Source organism: Styela clava, chromosome 5, assembly GCF_964204865.1.
Source record: "Styela clava chromosome 5, kaStyClav1.hap1.2, whole genome shotgun sequence".
NCBI lineage: Eukaryota > Metazoa > Chordata > Ascidiacea > Stolidobranchia > Styelidae > Styela > Styela clava.
Genome location: NC_135254.1, coordinates 13,366,954 through 13,386,225, shown reverse-complemented (window position 1 = coordinate 13,386,225; position 19,272 = coordinate 13,366,954). Strand labels below are relative to the sequence as shown.

Genomic DNA, 19,272 nt, shown 5'->3' with positions numbered 1-19,272 from the left:
AATAGTTGATGCCAACTTTTTACCGATAACGTCAACAATGTAGTTGTATTTGCTACTCAAACAATTGTTTCCTTGGTCGTACCGATACTACTTCATCGTGTCAAACGGTTTTCAATAGCTATGATTCATGGATACGATTAACAATTTTTATATAAAACTTCCAGTCCTTTATAAAAGACTGCCAATAGCTGGCAATTTGACTACGACATCATCGGAAACCAAACTTCGGCGTATTCAAGTCTCTATTCATTGTTTATTGAAAATGCCTTGTGGACTTTGATGTATATATTTTCACTTATATATGTTGTAATTATAATCATATATATCGAATCGAACTTCAACTAATATTCTAATTGTGCTAACATAAATTAATAATCTTACAACATCGATTTTTGATAAAACCTCCCTTTTCGCTGCTTTGAGAAAGACCTGCCAAATGTTCCCTCATTTGGAAATGGTAGACAAATCGACTACACGAGATTTGCAAATATCTAATGTTGTTGCTTCTTCTGTTTTATATTGATATATCTGTTAACATTTTAATGGTCATTTTAAAAGGTCGGATAGCATTAGTCACACCATTGCCTTCAATCGTCACATTTGTGTTAGGATGTATAGAAAAACGAGTACTCCCAAAGCATGAGAACCAAAATGGCGGACACCAGAACTTAGTATGTGTACCAGGTTAGGGTTACGCAATAATTTCAGGAACAAATACTACGGGAGACACTCGGCTAGCGCCCGAACTCGTAATAGAACTAAAATAAAGAAAAATGGAATAAAATTATGGTCTAAGCTGGTACACATACTACGTTTGGTGTCCGCCATCTTGGTACACATACTTCGAGAGTACCGAAAGAAGGAACGTCACGAATGTTGTATTCAAATTTCGAGAGAAGCTTTATATAACGTAATGCAAAAGATTGCATTCAGTCAAAAAATAAAAGTTGCGAGGTGATAATGTCAGAAAACCGTATACTTATCAGACTAGTTTATGTATCTATTTCAGATCGAAAAAGGTGGGGATGCAATTTCCTCGTCAACAAAAAATAGTTTGGTATTGTGAATCAATCTTTACTGTCTACAACACCCGAACCTTTGAGACCATAATATTGAAATAGCAAAGTCAGTTATACCGAATGAGCAAGCGACTTTAAAAATAAAATACTTTTGAGGATATGTTTGAATTTGTACTAATTCAGTTATAAAGTATAGCACTTTAAACTTGAACGCCACAAAATCAGATAAAACCAATAACCATACTACAACTAAATTATACTTTAAAACTATACTTCATTCAATGAAACAACCTGCAGGTAGACGGCTGATCAAAAATTTTTACATTTTACTGGAATTTTCTCAGAGACTTCTTTATTGAGTCTTTAAAAGTGAAATACGAACGAATGTGGTCGACTTGGTGTATATATATAAACTCTAAAGTGAGTAAAGTCTTTAACTTCACTTGGTATACTTATTTAGAATTTTACTTCGTAGCAATAGTTGTTAAGTAATGGCAGCAGCACGGAACCTCGAAATTAACAAAAAACTGGCTGTGCAGATTGGAGATCAAATTCGAAAGTGACAAACACAAAGCGCAATCGCTTGGGGCATTTGACCTTGGCTTCTAATTCAATTCAGTCATTTCAAAATAACTTCCATTGCAGATTATATGCATGCATTTGCAATGAAAGTTATTTTGAAATGACTAAATTGAATTAAAAATAAAATTGCTCCGATTACTATTTACGTTTTTATTATAGTTTTTGATTTTTGAACTCATGTATTTATCGTTCAAGCAATGCATTTCACGAATTAGATTACGAAAATATTCTACTATCTTCTTGATATACAGGTTAAATTTATAGACTGCAGTGTGGAATCGTACCAGGACGTCTAATACGAAGTTAGCTGGTATTTAGACTGTTGAAGTTTTCATGTAAGAGAAATATATTTGAATATCACCGACCAATCACACAAGAGATCGGACTTGTAAATCAAGACCCCAATATGAATTTACCTTCACATCCGATCTCCCGTTTACTGGCTTATTTAGCAATATCAATACTTTGCCACACCATTTTCGGAAAATCTTTGACATCAACAGACATGCGCTTGCGCATGCTCAAAAAACGAGATTTTCTCTCAACAAAGAAGGATATTTTACAGTCATATCATCGACAAAAAAGACAGGTAGGTTGCGGATGGAATGGTAACCATCCCCTATTTATTATGCTGATATAATATATTTTGAATTATTTAAACAGTTGCCACTACGCAGCATTCCCGACACAACTCCAGTATTGAACGATAAAGTTCGAAGGAAGAGATATACGACTGTCGGTTCAAAATGGACAAAGTTGAGAATAACGTATTCGTACGTAAACAAATTTTTGTACTATTGGCCTACTGTTATTTTTGTACCGTGGTTAAAATTCAAATCAGGAGTGGATCGAGATTCTATACGGATTATTCGTTTTTATAGCTTTTGGTCTGACTCGGCCGAGTTAATAGCAATTCGACGTAATGTGTGTTATGAGTGATGTAACTACTTATCATGCTGATTAGGTTTTATGAAAAAAGGTGTAATTTAATATGCACATATTTGGATAAGTTTCACTGGATCGGTGGTAGAGTAATTGGACCGTGAAATCACGTGTCGGAGTAATATTGGTCAATTTGATGATAATCGTTATTCGCGCTTCATAATATTACCCGCCGGATTTGGATTTTGCAGCTAAGGGCGTGAGACCGGAATCTCAAGCCTGATTGTTTACTTTAGTCCGATCAATCTGATTTTGTTCACAAACTCCCTCTCCTTTTACAGAATCAACAATTTCACGGAAAAGATTGGCAAAGACGGGACACATCAAGCCATCGACAATGCATTTAACGTTTGGGCAAAACATTCGCCTCTCAATTTTGTAAAAGCCAATAAAGACGATAATCCAGACATAGTTATCCTGTTTGCCAGCGGTTCTCATGGTGACCGGGGCGGAGCCAAAACACATACTTTCTATCCCGGACCTGGAATAGGAGGTGATATCCATTTTGACTCTGAAGAACCCTGGACGATTAACAAAGCTCCATATGAAGGTAAAATTTAATTTTTGGATTGGAACTCGCTATATTGCCCCTTTCATTGTACCGGAACTATTATGTGCTGTATGAGTACGTCATTACTTATGAATTCATCGTCATTAATTCTGATTATGAATCACCCTATCGTCCGTCCCTTCGATTGAATGACGAACATCCGCATAAATGAGCCTGCAAGCGGAAGGTGTACTGCTGTAAACCTCAAATTCACTTTTTGCAAGATCAGCAAGATCGGTAAATATTGTGATACAGTTTTATCTATTCAAGGAATAAAATGCGTCTTACATGTCCGCGGTCGGTAGTTGTAAAACTATTTCGCAGACCGACCATACACTTTAATCACTTGATTAATTATAAACCAAGTTAGATTTTTAAGTTGTCTGTATAACTAAATAAAACATACTGGATACCAGGAGTAGGATTTTTGTTTAAATTGTATGCACTAGGAAGAAAAAACTATTTTTGATCTCCCGATTCATACCTAAATAAATCATCGACAACAAAATATACTATTTAAACGGTTGTATCTTGAATAATAATAATCTTGGATAATAAATATTAAAATAAAAATTGTAAAGTCCATTTTTTTATTTAAGTTTTTATCAGTTAGTCGGTCTTACTAATGCTGTAAGTAAAATTTGTTTAGTGTAGTGCACGCGCGCTGATTTGGATACTCATATGTAAGTATCATGTTTTAAAAGGATGTTTGAATTTACTTCGATCTTCTGGTATCAAAGAGAAGTAACATAGTATCATTCACAGCAGGGCTTCTTGAACATGTTTTGCTGAGGATGCCTACATTTTTATTTAAAGTCGTATGGACCTCCAAGCGTTCATTGGAGATATCCATTTTAAATCACTTGCTGTTTTAATAGAACTATTTGATTTTGGTGTACTCAGTATTATTACCATATTATTTTGGACTGCCCGGAAGGTATGCGTGTGGCCCTTGCTTGTCGAGTTTGACCTTTCCATTTCGTTTGGTTCGGGTACTAAGTTTGCATATTCATTTCGATTCCAATTTTAAAAGATTCTATGATCAATTCTACTTCGTTCAGCTTTTATAAAATCCTCTGTTTTTCGAAAAGGATTACATTTTGCGTTTTCAGTCGCATTATCCAGCAAATAAAATCTCAATATTTCTTTCATATAGGTGTATGTATATATTGTTGATCTGATATGGCAGAAATCCTGCATTCATCGATAATTTATTCAAACATTTTGCAGGTATTGATTTATTCCTGGTTGCAGTTCATGAAATCGGACATGCACTTGGACTGGGACATTCAAGCGATATCAATGCAATTATGTTTCTTGTATATCAATACCATGATACATCTAATTTTCAACTTCCACAAGATGATATAAATGGAATTCAGTTTCTTTATGGTAAATCAAAACTGTAGTAATGTTTCATTTCAGTGCTTTATCTCTGCGATGCAGAGGCGAAATTTGTAAAACAGTAACCGCGGGTTCGATCTTCGTCGCTGTTTTCTTTGGACAACATTTTCTTGACCATTTTAAAATTTTGATAAAAAATTATGTCACAGTTCGACGTTTATGTGAAGAATTACTTGTTATATATTCCGACCTTTGATTGAAAAATATGGAATAAAAATGCGTCAAACGGACCACAGGATGATTGCGGTCATTTGGAAATTAGTAGCTCTTTATAGATCACGTCGTATAAATTTCTCCATTTCTCACTATCATAAATTCATTCCCCAAGAAGCAGAAGAACTCAACCTATAGACCCGTAAAAAAGCGTGTGAAAGTGTAACTCAATATCGTCTTGCACTGTAGGGAAACCCTCTCTTTCGCCGTCGTCAACAGCAAAAGGGTTGGAGAGCGTGATTACAACCCCGACTTCTATCATTACAACAGAAAGAGCGAAAAGAATTCCAAGGTACAAACCAAAAACGTATTTTTCTTTTGCTTTTTAAAAAACTGTTCGTTTGGAAATCTTCACTGTATTACTTCACTGGTATTGGCTGAGTTACGTAGGATAGAACATTCATTTGTAACATTTTTTTTTATGATCCGAATTTTATCAGAAATGAATAATCACTCTAGTCTACAGTATTTAGGATTTTTTATGATTCATGGCATGTACTTCGGAACTACGTCACCAAAATTGCATTTATAGTCAAGATTATAAACGTCGAAAATCGCTTCCATTTCAGCTCCACACGAAAACCATCAAAACAATCAGCCCCATTGCCACCTGACATCTGTGACATCACGAAATTCGATGCAATCTCTTTTATAGAAAACGATTTATACGTCTTCAGGTAAAAAGAATATAAATCATGAGTAATCAGCCACGCGTCAGAAATTCGATGTGAAGAAAAAAATACGAAACATTTGACTTTGTAGGTTAGAGATCCCCGGCCCGTATCTTTGTTAATCAAGTTAATGTTTGAGGTGAGCTACGTTATCCAAGGTATAAGAAATTTGGTGGGTTATACCAAATGGATTAGATTGCAGTCCCATATATATTCTACGTTTGTATCCCTTCTTATTTGTTATTCCAAAAATCGTACTGTATAGCGCTCAAATGTTTTTGTTTATCGGTTCATGTTGGCAAAAATTCTAATAAGCACTCATACTTTAGAAATACGCTCTCGCGAGTACGAATACGTCGACAGGCAATTCAATAATTGAAATTTCAATAACAAAACAAAAAATGCCTAAAATCATATCCAGGAAAAAATATTTTATTCAAAATATAGCTTTTAGCATCTCGTCCGTTGTAATCGGCGAAGTAAGTACATTCCATACACAAATTGCCTCCGAGTTCACAGCATTCAACATTGAGCTCTTAGCCGAGTGTCAATTTCCATGCTGCGTGCACACTCATTCGTAAAGATGTGGATTTTGAACGCTGTTAACTTTTTTTTGTGAAATATAGCAGGAAAAAAAACAAAATATTATTATAGATCTGATGTGTTATTATGCCACGGGTTCCGCGGGTGTGTTAATTTAAAGGAATGTTGGGTCCAAACTCGAAATATCCATTCCTGTTGACAAAGTCATACACGGATTCAGTAAATCAAGAAACGCTGAACCAACGATAAGCCTCATGTACATAGTGTTTATCATACCCATGATACATATTTTATAGTTCGAAATATATGTGGCGAAAGCCTTCAACCGAACAGAAAGCTATGGGGCCAGTTCCTATCGCCAGTTTGTGGCCGGCAGTAAAATCAGGAGTAGACGCGGTGTTTGAAAATCCTTCGGATCACACAGTCGTCATCATAAAAGGTGTGTACACTCTCACCCGTATTTTTGTCGCGGAATCTAATTATTCCCGTTCAAATCACATGCTCACCACCTCAGGGTGGAAAAAAATGGGTTGGAATTACCAATCTGTTTTGGAGTGAATGCATGAAAAAACTTCATATGATGATCAACAAAAAACGAGTTTACAAGTGCCCAATTTCGTAATAGCTCCCAGAGTTATTTTGTTATTAGTCATCAATAGATTCTGTGAATAAATTATGGACAGTATACAATGATGAGTTATGATATCACAACTGTTATTTGTATAAATTGTTGGGATTTACTTGAAAAGTATTTTCCTTGAATTTATCGACAGACATGACAATTATTTGTTCGAAATAATAAACATAAATACGTGATACTATTAATTACGTCATATATTATGTTTGCAAAACCAGTACCTGATGTACAATTTGATATTTGTATAGTAAACGGATAAATTAACTTTGATAAAATCAATATTTTTTCAGGAAAAAAATATTACGAATATGATGTACTAGCGCCTCGATTTTCACGACGATTGAAAAGGATGGGAGTATTCGAAAATGATATCGATGCTGCCATATGGTGGTACAGAATTCATGACCCATATTTATTCAAAGGTAAGATGATACTGTTCGCCTTCGTATAAACACTTTTTTATGCATTGTTCTTCCACTGACGATCGCCATTGGACAGAATATTATGCTGTTAATATCGTTGCGTTAAAACTCAGTTTTTTTCATTCTGTCAAAATTTAGTTCAAAAGTAATTAGACTTTTTCAGACTTTTTTATTTGTAGGAAATTATTTGTGGTGTTGCAAAATTGAACCAAAAGAGCTCGTTTACACTACTTTCCGAAGAATACCACTAATTGCGGTATTAGATTACCCTACAATATATATATAAATAATAATCGTTGAATATTGGGATTAAAAAATACTTCATTTAAAAAATGCTTGGTTATACAACAACAGCAGGGAAGCATACGTAGTTAGTGGCCACATTGTTACCGTCCGGTTCAATTTTGTCTTCACAAGTTCCTGATAGTAACAGTTGTACTGTATTATAGGACATAGAGTTTCATTTCGCAAAATGAATTGTGTTTTCTTTATTGTTTAATACGCGTATTATTTCACATAACATTATATATACATAATTTCCTGAATTGTTCGTGGTCAACTTAATAATTTCATTACATACAGGCGATAAATACTGGAGATTAGAGAACGATCGCGTTGCCGCTGGGTATCCGAAAAATATAAGTGTGTGGGAAGGGGTTCCTGCAGATTTGGATGCTGCTTTCGTTGGACCCGAAGAAGGCGGTATGTGTCTAAATATGCATATATATATCACGCCATGTGTTAGCATACCTTGAAGGGTTGAACCTAACTATTGCAAGCTGAAGATTGATGAACTATATAAGTCATGCTGAATGAATAACGATGTCGATTTAGTGAACAACTAACTGTGAAAAAACGATTAGTGTTTTATTTGTTCATTTATTTTCGTTTTAAAATTATAATATACGAGTATCCAGAAAAAAAATCTGACAACGAATTAAAATTTTGTATTTCATGTTATATTGTGCCAATTTTGTTTAATCTGAGGATAAAATATCATAATAAACATATATATTATTTTCCTTTTTCAGGGGTAAATCACACCTATTTTGTCAAAGGCAACAAGTACTGGAAATTCCACAACCTAAAGGTCAAAGTAATAGATGAATTTGACAACTTTGCTCATGATTGGTTAGGTTGCGGAAACGTCTTGGTACAACCATCACCACCTTCAACGGAAATGTCTATAGCCCTTCCCTCAATTGCAATGCACTTTCTTGGCGCGTTGGGAGTGTACTAGATACACAAGAGAATAGCCATACACAAGAGAAGATGGGGATGTAAGAACACACCCTTAACAGCTTAACTCTGTTCCATTGTCTACTTTACTTATATCACCAAGAACCATTCTTTGTGACGTACTATCCACCCTCCTGTATAGTATATGTCATTCCCTCCAACAATTGTTTTAAAACAGTAAAAAATATCGAAAGACTTCAAAATAAAACCAGAATCTACCCCACTGTACCGAAGAAAATAATTCCCATAACGATGTTTTATGCCGATTTTTAACAGATATTGAAAACATTCTAAGAAAATTAACACTAACTGATTAAATTTACGCTATAAGCACTAAAATATCTTATAAATATCAAATATTAAAAAAAAAGGATAAAAACCAGACTAGAATCTATCCCCTGATCATAGAGAATATTTTCCGATAACATTGTTTTATGTCAATTTTCAACAGCTAATAAAATGTTCCCTCATTTGGAAATGGTAGACAAATCGACTACACGAGATTTGCAAAGATCTAATGTTGTTGCTTCTTCTGTTTTATATTGATATAGCTGTTAACATTTTAATGGTCATTTCAAAGGGTCGGATAGCTTTAGTCACACCATTGCCTTCAATCGTCATATTTGTGTTAGGATGTATAGAAAAAAGGGTATTCCCGAAGTATGTGAACCAAAATGGCGGACACCAGAACTTAGTATGTGTACCAGGTTAGGGTTACGCAATAATTTCAGTAACAAATACTACGGGAGACACTTGGCTAGCGCCCAAACTCGTAATAGAACTAAAATAAAGAAAAATGGAATAAAATTATGGTCTAAGCTGGTACACATACTACGTTTGGTGTCCGTCATCTTAGTACACATACTTCGAGAGTACCGAAAGAAGGAACGTCACGAAAGGAAAGTCAGTTATACCGAATGAGCAAGCGACTTTAAAAATAAAATACTTTCGAGAATATGTTTGAATTTGTAATAATTCAGTTATAAAGAAGAGCACTTTAAACTTGAACGCCACAAAATCAGATAAAACCAATAACCATACTACAACTAAATTATACTTCGAAACTATACTTCATTCAATGAAACAACCTGCAGGTAGACGGCTGATCAGCGGGAAAATATCGTAGTTACACGACACCTGCTAACTTTGAGAAAGGACTAAAATAATGTTCCAGAAACTAAAAAAACGAGATAGTTAATAACGAGAAAAACACTCAATTTTTATCCTTCCGGGGTAATATTTTATTATTATTAAGGTATTCATAGAAAATGCGATATCAGAAGCCAATCATTAAAATTAGAATATTTCAAGGTTGGAAATTAATGTCACTTTTCCGAAATTACCGATGAGAAATTAACCACAAGACCACGCTTAAAACTTCTAAAAAAATTTACATTTTACTGGTTTTTCCTCAGAGACTTCTTTATTGAGTCTTTAAAAGTGAATACGAACGAATGTGGTCGACTTGGTGTATATATATAAACTCTAAAGTGAGTAAAGTCTATCACTTCACTTGGTATACTTATTTAGAATTTTACTTCGTAGCAATAGTTGTTAAGTAATGGCAGCAGCACGGAACCTCGAAATTAACAAAAAACTGGCTGTGTAGATTGGAGATCAAATTCGAAAGTGACAAACACAAAGCGCAATCGCTTGGGGCATTTGACCTTGGCTTCTAATTCAATTCAGTCATTTCAAAATAACTTCCATTGCAGATTATATGCATGCATTTGCAATGAAAGTTATTTTGAAATGACGAAATTGAATTAAAAATAAAATTGCTCCGATTACTATTTACGTTTTTATTATAGTTTTTGATTTTTGAACTCATGTATATATCGTTCAAGCAATGTATTTCACGAATCAAATTACGAAAATATTCTACTATCTTCATGATATACAGGTTAAATTTATAGACTGCAGTGTGGAATCGTACCAGGACGTCTAATACGAAGTTAGCTGGTATTTAGACTGTTGAAGTTTTCATGTAAGAGAAATATATTTGAATATCACCGACCAATCACACAAGAGATCGGACTTGTAAATCAAGACCCCAATATGAATTTACCTTCACATCCGATCTCCCGTTTACTGGCTTATTTAGCGATATCAATACTTTGCCACACCATTTTCGGAAAATCTTTAACATCAACAGACATGCGCTTGCGCATGCTCAAAAAACGAGATTTTCTCTCAACAAAGAAGGATATTTTACAGTCATATCATCGACAAAAAAGACAGGTAGGTTGCGGATGGAATGGTAACCATCCCCTATTTATTATGCTGATATAATATATTTTGAATTATTTAAACAGTTGCCACTACGCAGCATTCCCGACACAACTCCAGTTTTGAACGATAAAGTTCGAAGGAAGAGATATACGACTGTCGTTTCAAAATGGACAAAGTTGAGAATAACTTATTCGTACGTAAACAAATTTTTGTACTGTTAGGCCTACTGTTATTTTTGTACCGTGGTTAAAATTCAAATCAGGAGTGGATCGAGATTCTATACGGATTATTCGTTTTTATAGCTTTTGGTCTGACTCGGCCGAGTTAATAGCAATTCGACGTAATGTGTGTTATGAGTGATGTAACTACTTATCATGCTGATTAGGTTTTTTGACAAAACGTGTAATTTAATATGCACATATTTGGATAAGTTTCACTGGATCGGTGGTAGAGTAATTGGACCGTGAAATCACGTGTCGGAGTAATATTGGTCAATTTGATGATAATCGTTATTCGCGCTTCATAATATTACCCGCCGGATTTGGATTTTGCAGCTAAGGGCGTGAGACCGGAATCTCAAGCCTGATTGTTTACTTTAGTCCGATCAATCTGATTTTGTTCACAAACTCCCTCCCCTTTTACAGAATCAACAATTTCACGGCAAAGATTGGCAAAGACGGGACACATCAAGCCATCGACAATGCATTTAACGTTTGGGCAAAACATTCGCCTCTCAATTTTGTAAAAGCCAATAAAGACGATAATCCAGACATAGTTATCCTGTTTGCCAGCGGTTCTCATGGTGACAGGTTCGACTTTGATGGAAAGGGCGGAGCCAAAACACATGCTTTCTATCCCGGACCTGGAATAGGAGGTGATATCCATTTTGACTCTGAAGAACCCTGGACGATTACCAAAGCTCCATATGAAGGTAAAATTTAATTTTTGGATTGGAACTCGCTATATTGCCCCTTTCATTGTACCGGAACTATTATGTGCTGTATGAGTACGTCATTACTTATGAATTCATCGTCATTAATTCTGATTATGAATCACCCTATCGTCCGTCCCTTCGATTGAATGACGAACATCCGCATAAATGAGCCTGCAAGCGGAAGGTGTACTGCTGTAAACCTCAAATTCACTTTTTGCAAGATCAGCAAGATCGGTAAATATTTGTTGATCTGAGTTGATTTTATCAGGATCGCTGTTCCGAAAAGTTAATCTGTTGGTTTGTGATACAGTTTTATCTATTCAAGGAATAAAATGCGTCTTACATGTCCGCGGTCGGTAGTTGTAAAACTATTTCGCAGACCGACCATACACTTTATTCACTTGATTAATTATAAACCAAGTTAGATTTTTAAGTTGTCTGTATAACTAAATAAAACATACTGAATACCAGGAGTAGGATTTTTGTTTAAATTGTCTGCACTAGGAAGAAAAAACTATGTTTGATCTCCCGATTCATACCTAAATAAATCATCGACAACAAAATATACTATTTAAACGGTTGTATCTTGAATAATAATAATCTTGGATAATAAATATTAAAATAAAAATTGTAAAGTCCATTTTTTTATTTAAGTTTTTATCAGTTAGTCGGTCTTACTAATGCTGTAAGTAAAATTTGTTTAGTGTAGTGCACGCGCGCTGATTTGGATACTCATATGTAAGTATCATGTTTTAAAAGAATGTTGGAATTTACTTCGATCTTCTGGTATCAAAGAGAAGTAACATAGTATCATTCACAGCAGGGCTTCTTGAACATGTTTCGCTGAGGACGCCTACATTTTTATTTAAAGTCGTATGGACCTCCAAGCGTTCATTGGAGATATCTATTTTAAATCACTTGCTGTTTTAATAGAACTATTTGATTTTGGTGTACTCAGTATTATTACCATATTATTTTGGACTGCCCGGAAGGTATGCGTGTGGCCCTTGCTTGTCGAGTTTGACCTTTCCATTTCGTTTGGTTCGGGTACTAAGTTTGCATATTCATTTCGATTCCAATTTTAAAAGATTCTATGATCAATTCTACTTCGTTCAGCTTTTATAAAATCCTCTGTTTTTCGAAAAGGATTACTTTTTGCGTTTTCAGTCGCATTATCCATCAAATAAAATCTCAATATTTCTTTCATATAGGTGTATGTATATATTGTTGATCTGATATGGCAGAAATCCTGCATTCATCGATAATTTATTCAAACATTTTGCAGGTATTGATTTATTCCTGGTTGCAGTTCATGAAATCGGACATGCACTTGGACTGGGACATTCAAGCGATATCAATGCAATTATGGCTCCTGTATATCAATACCATAATACATCTAATTTTCAACTTCCACAAGATGATATAAATGGAATTCAGTTTCTTTATGGTAAATCAAAACTGTAGTAATGTTTCATTTCAGTGCTTTATCTCTGCGATGCAGAGGCGAACTTTGTAAAACAGTAACCGCGGGTTCGATCTTCGTCGCTGTTTTCTTTGGACAACATTTTCTTGACCATTTTAAAATTTTGATAAAAAATTATGTCACAGTTCGACGTTTATGTGAAGAATTACTTGTTATATATTCTGACCTTTGATTGAAAAATATGGAATAAAAATGCGTCAAACGGACCACAGGATGATTGCGGTCATTTGGAAAATAGTAGCTCTTTATAGATCACGTCGTATAAATTTCTCCATTTCTCACTATCATAAATTCATTCCCCAAGAAGCAGAAGAACTCAACCTATAGACCCGTAAAAAAGCGTGTGAAAGTGTAACTCAATATCGTCTTGCACTGTAGGGAAACCCTTTCTTTCGCCGTCGTCAACAGCAAAAGGGTTGGAGAGCGTGATTACAACCCCGACTTCTATCATTACAACAGAAAGAGCGAAAAGAATTCCAAGGTACAAACCAAAAACGTATTTTTCTTTTTCTTTTTAAAAAACTGTTCGTTTGGAAATCTTCACTGTATTACTTCACTGGTATTGGCTGAGTTACGTAGGATAGAACATTCATTTGTAACATTTTTTTTATGATCCGAATTTTATCAGAAATGAATAATCACTCTAGTCTACAGTATTTAGGATTTTTTATGATTCATGGCTTGTACTTCGGAACTACGTCACCAAAATTGCATTTATAGTCAAGATTATAAACGTCGAAAATCGCTTCCATTTCAGCTCCACACGAAAACCATCAACACAATCAGCCCCATTGCCACCTGACATCTGTGACATCACGAAATTCGATGCAATCTCTTTTATAGAAAACGATTTATACGTCTTCAGGTAAAAAGAATATAACTCATGAGTAATCAGCCACGCGTCAGAAATTCAATGTGAAAAAAAAAATACGAAACATTTGACTTTGTAGGTTAGAGATCCCCGGTCCGTATCTTTGTTAATCAAGTTAATGTTTGAGGTGAGCTACGTTATCCAAGGTATAAGAAATTTGGTGGGTTATACAAAATGGATTAGATTGCATTCCCATATATATTCTACGTTTGTATCCCTTCTTATTTGTTATTCCAAAAATCGTACTGTATAGCGCTCAAATGTTTTTGTTTATCGGTTCATGTTGGCAAAAATTCTAATAAGCACTCATACTTTAGAAATACGCTCTCGCGAGTACGAATACGTCGACAGGCAATTCAATAATTGAAATTTCAATAACAAAACAAAAAATGCCTAAAATCATATCCAGGAAAAAATATTTTATTCAAAATATAGCTTTTAGCATCTCGTCCGTTGTAATCGGCGAAGTAAGTACATTCCATACACAAATTGCCTCCGAGTTCACAGCATTCAACATTGAGCTCTTAGCCGAGTGTCAATTTCCATGCTGCGTGCACACTCATTCGTAAAGATGTGGATTTTGAACGCTGTTAACTTTTTTTTGTGAAATATAGCAGGAACAAAAACAAAATATTATTATAGATCTGATGTGTTATTATGCCACGGGTTCCGCGGGTGTGTTAATTTAAAGGAATGTTGGGTCCAAACTCGAAATATCCATTCCTGTTGACAAAGTCATACACGGATTGAGTAAATCAAGAAACGCTGAACCAACGATAAGCCTCATGTACATAGTGTTCATCATACCCATGATACATATTTTATAGTTCGAAATATATGTGGCGAAATCCTTCAACCGAACAGAAAGCTATGGGGCCAGTTCCTATCGCCAGTTTGTGGCCGGCAGTAAAATCAGGAGTAGACGCGGTGTTTGAAAATCCTTCGGATCACACAGTCGTCATCATAAAAGGTGTGTACACTCTCACCCGTATTTTTGTCGCGGAATCTAATTATTCCCGTTCAAATCACATGCTCACCACCTCAGGGTGGAAAAAAATGGGTTGGAATTACCAATCTGTTTTGGAGTGAATGCATGAAAAAATTTCATGATGATCAACAAAAAACGAGTTTACAAGTGCCCAATTTCGTAATAGCTCTCAGAGTTATTTTGTTATTAGTCATCAATAGATTCTGTGAATAAATTATGGACAGTATACAATGATGAGTTATGATATCACAATTGTTATTTGTATAAATTGTTGGGATTTACTTGAAAAGTTCTCGTATTTTCCTTGAATTTATCGACAGACATGACAATTATTTGTTCGAAATAATAAACATAAATACGTGATACTATTAATTACGTCATATATTATGTTTGCAAAACCAGTACCTGATGTACAATTTGATATTTGTATAGTAAACGGATAAATTAACTTTGATAAAATCAATATTTTTTCAGGAAAAAAATATTACGAATATGATGTACTAGCGCCTCGATTTTCACGACGATTGAAAAGGATGGGAGTATTCGAAAATGATATCGATGGTGCCATATGGTGGTACAGAATTCATGACCCATATTTATTCAAAGGTAAGATGATACTGTTTGCCTTCGTATAAACACTTTTTTATGCATTGTTCTTCCACTGACGATCGCCATTGGACAGAATATTATGCTGTTAATATCGTTGCGTTAAAACTCAGTTTTTTTCATTCTGTCAAAATTTAATTCAAAAGTAATTAGACTTTTTTATTTGTAGGAAATTATTTGTGGTGTTGCAAAATTGAACCAAAAGAGCTCGTTTACACTACTTTCCGAAGAATACCAGTAATTGCGGTATTAGATTACCCTACAATATATATATAAATAATAATCGTTGAATATTGGGATTAAAAAATACTTTATTTAAAAAATGCTTGGTTATACAACAACAGCAGGGAAGCATACGTAGTTAGTGGCCACGTTGTTACTGTCCCGCTTCAATTTTGTCTTCACAAGTTCCTGATAGTAACAGTTGTACTGTATTATAGGACATAGAGTTTCATTTCGCAAAATGAATTGTGTTTTCTTTATTGTTCAATACGCGTATTATTTCACATAACATTATATATACATAATTTCCTGAATTGTTCGTGGTCAACTTAATAATTTCATTACATACAGGCGATAAATACTGGAGATTAGAGAACGATCGCGTTGCCGCTGGGTATCCGAAAAATATAAGTGTGTGGGAAGGGGTTCCTGCAGATTTGGATGTTGCTTTCGTTGGACCCGAAGAAGGCGGTATGTGTCTAATTATGCATATATATATCACGCCATGTGTTAGCATACCTTGAAGGGTTGAACCTAACTATTGCAAGCTGAAGATTGAATATCTCAGTTCAAACGTCACTCAGGGTTTGATGAACTATATAAGTCATGCTGAATGAATAACGATGTCGATTTAGTGAACAACTAACTGTGAAAAAATGATTAGTGTTTTATTTGATCATTTATTTTCGTTTTAAAATTATAATATACGAGTATCCAGAAAAAAAATCTGACAACGAATTAAAATTTTGTATTTCATGTTATATTGTGCCAATTTTGTTTAATCTGAAGATAAAATATCATAATAAACATATATATTATTTTCCTTTTTCAGGGGTAAATCACACCTATTTTGTCAAAGGCAACAAGTACTGGAAATTCCACAACCTAAAGGTCGAAGTAATAGATGAATTTGACAACTTTGCTCAAGATTGGTTAGGTTGCGGAAACGTCTTGGTACAACCATCACCACCTTCAACGGAAATGTTCATAGCCCTTCCCTCAATTGCTGCGCACTTTCTTGGCGCGTTGGGAGTGTACTAGATACACAAGAGAATAGCCATACACAAGAGAAGATGGGGATATAAGAACACACCCTTAACAGCTTAACTTTGTTCTATTGTCTACTTTACTGATATCACCAACAACTATTTTTTGTGACGTACTATCCACCCTCCTGTATAGTATATGTCATTCCCTCCCACAATTGTTTTAAAACAGAAAAAAATATCGAAAGACTTCAAAATAAAACCAGAATCTACCCCACTGTACCGAAGAAAATAATTCCCGATAACGATGTTTTATGCCGATTTTTAACAGATATTGAAAACATTCTGCGAAAATCAACACTAACTGATTAAATTTACGCTATAAGCACTAAAATATCTTATAAAGATCAAATATTAAAAAAAAAAACGAATAAAAACCAGACTAGAATCTATCCCCTGATCATGGAGAATATTTTCCGATAACATTGTTTTATGTCAATTTTCAACAGCTAATAAAAACAGTAAAAAAATTATCATCTACAGCAGGGTGGTCCAAACCCAGGCCCGCGGGTTATCTGTGGCCCGTCACATTCGGAGAGTAAACAATGAATCGCATTTCGTGTTGTTTTGTACTAAAATTATTCAGAAAAATCTTTTGACATATTGTTACATTACTAATGTCACTGAATTGACTAGTGTTATGGCTAGCCAAGGCAAATAGCGAAATTGGATGATATGCTTGGCAGTCTAAATTATTATCTGGCTTTCTACCTTTTTGGTCGGGAATATATGCTAACAATATAGGCATCATAGAAAACTAAAAATCGAATGCGGATTCTATTAGCTAGGGATGGCTATGTCTGTGTTTGCACAATAAAAGTGTTTGTTTTGTATTGCACTGTTTATCTATTCTTGGCACTATTGTGGCCCGCGAACAATGAAAAAATAAAAGTTGTTGCCTGCGGAGCCGACAACCTTGGACCACCCTGATCTACAGATTGATATCTCATGATGAGTAGTCTACTAAAGTATATAAACATAAAAATATTCAGGAATCTATCCTGAATAAAACTTAAAATAAACGGGATGAGCTCCTGTGAGTAAATGTACCTATACATGGGTGCAAATGTCCACGGATGCTAAATTTATTGGTACGAGTGTGGCATGTGTAGAGCAAAGGTTCTTAAACGAGGGTCCGCGGACCCCCAATGGATCTGATAACTAGTTTGAATGGATCGGTTTAGGACCAGTAAGAGTTTCAGATATGAAAATGTAGCAATACCCGGTACAAGATGAGCACAAATTAAAAAACATTCTGAAGAATATCTGATATTTTAGCTTGTCGCTTGGTTTACTCCTTTTTTAGGTCAATTCGTATCTAACATAACAGTTATAGCGAGTGCTCACTAATTTTGTCCTGTTGTTTAACGAAGCGTAGGCATACATGTGACGTCACAAACAATTCCCTGGGATGTTGGATGAGAGAACGTACGAGACAGTTTATTGCTGGTTTTGCTTTTAAACGCGAATATAGCAATGAAATGGTGCAAAAATTGGTGCACATATATCTTCAACCTTGCTTGTTTCTGCATATATGGTTGTGTCGAATAGTCCCGGAATACCGATAAATCGAATGATTTGCCATTAGTCAACATAGGCTACTCCACCGTTTGCGTTACTTTTGACCAATTTATAGCTTAAAACTAGGAAGTCGAAACCGGTTGGATGTCAAGGAAGGTTGTTCATGTCAGGGAGGCACACAAACACAACAGCATTCTTCACATTAAAGTTGCGGCTCTATCTATTTTCTATTGTATATACTACTGTTTTCAAGCATGTCACGGGGTTCGGCACAGACCAAAAAAAAATGATAAAAAAAAATTTGAGAACCATTGGCATAGAACCATTGGATCTATGCATGCACAAATGCCAAGGGTGCAGTATACGGGTGCAAATGTGTTGTCACCTTCTCTAGCATAAGCATCATTGATTCCACTTTTATATTTAGAAACTGAGCTAGCATGTGAAGAACGTAAAGTAAGATATGTAGGGGTATTGATAGGATATTGGTATGTAGATATTGGTAGGATAAAAGTTTTATTGAAGATGTCAAGAAAAGCTTTCGATAATTGTCAAAATATGGATTTCGGAATAGGATGGACGAGTCAGTTTATGATGACGAAATGCGGCCGATGCCTGTCAAAATTGGGATGGCGGAATACGGTCGAGTGGTGTAGCACAGTGGTTCTTAACCGCCGGTGCTCTTCATCGCTGTAATGTCCCTATAAGATCAAACTGCATGCTACATTTTATAAACGGCTGTGTAACACTGGCACCTTCTTCTTTCCCGCCATCCCTGAACTGACACGCATTGACCGTATTTTCCCATCCATAAACTGACACGTATCGATCGTATTTCGCCATCCCTAACTGGCACGCATTGTCCGTATTTTGCCGTCCATATTTGAACACGCATCGATAGTCGTATTTTGCCATCACCGATCATAGTCATAGACTCTATTCACCTTCCCTAATTGGACACGCATTAATCGCATTCCGCCATCCAGTCATCCCTATTTTAACACGCATCGACGATCGTATTTCGCCATCCCTAATTTGACGCATAGACCGTATGTCGCAATCCCTAATTCAACACGCATCGACCGTATTTCGCCATCCTTATTTTGACATCCCCAATGTGACTTTTACCATACCACCTCTATAGTGC

At 35.2% G+C, this 19,272-nt stretch overlaps 2 protein-coding genes across 2 annotated transcripts; both read left to right on the top strand.

Annotated features, from left to right (window-relative positions):
- The first annotated feature begins 907 nt into the window (after nt 1–907).
- On the top strand, nt 908–8,223 carry LOC120344558 (matrix metalloproteinase-16-like). Its single transcript, XM_078113143.1, has 11 exons — nt 908–1,439; nt 1,853–2,190; nt 2,265–2,374; nt 2,825–3,093; nt 4,324–4,485; nt 4,900–5,002; nt 5,280–5,387; nt 6,221–6,381; nt 6,852–6,983; nt 7,566–7,685; nt 8,015–8,223. Exons 2-11 carry the CDS (start codon nt 2,008–2,010, stop codon nt 8,221–8,223), a joined length of 1,557 nt encoding a protein of 518 aa, XP_077969269.1. The 5' UTR covers nt 908–1,439; nt 1,853–2,007.
- A 4-nt stretch (nt 8,224–8,227) lies between these two features.
- LOC144422941 (matrix metalloproteinase-16-like) lies at nt 8,228–17,675 on the top strand. Its single transcript, XM_078112987.1, has 11 exons — nt 8,228–9,712; nt 10,126–10,463; nt 10,538–10,647; nt 11,099–11,385; nt 12,674–12,835; nt 13,250–13,352; nt 13,629–13,736; nt 14,570–14,712; nt 15,205–15,336; nt 15,910–16,029; nt 16,391–17,675. Exons 2-11 carry the CDS (start codon nt 10,281–10,283, stop codon nt 16,597–16,599), a joined length of 1,557 nt encoding a protein of 518 aa, XP_077969113.1. The 5' UTR covers nt 8,228–9,712; nt 10,126–10,280; the 3' UTR covers nt 16,600–17,675.
- The last annotated feature ends 1,597 nt before the right edge of the window (nt 17,676–19,272 follow it).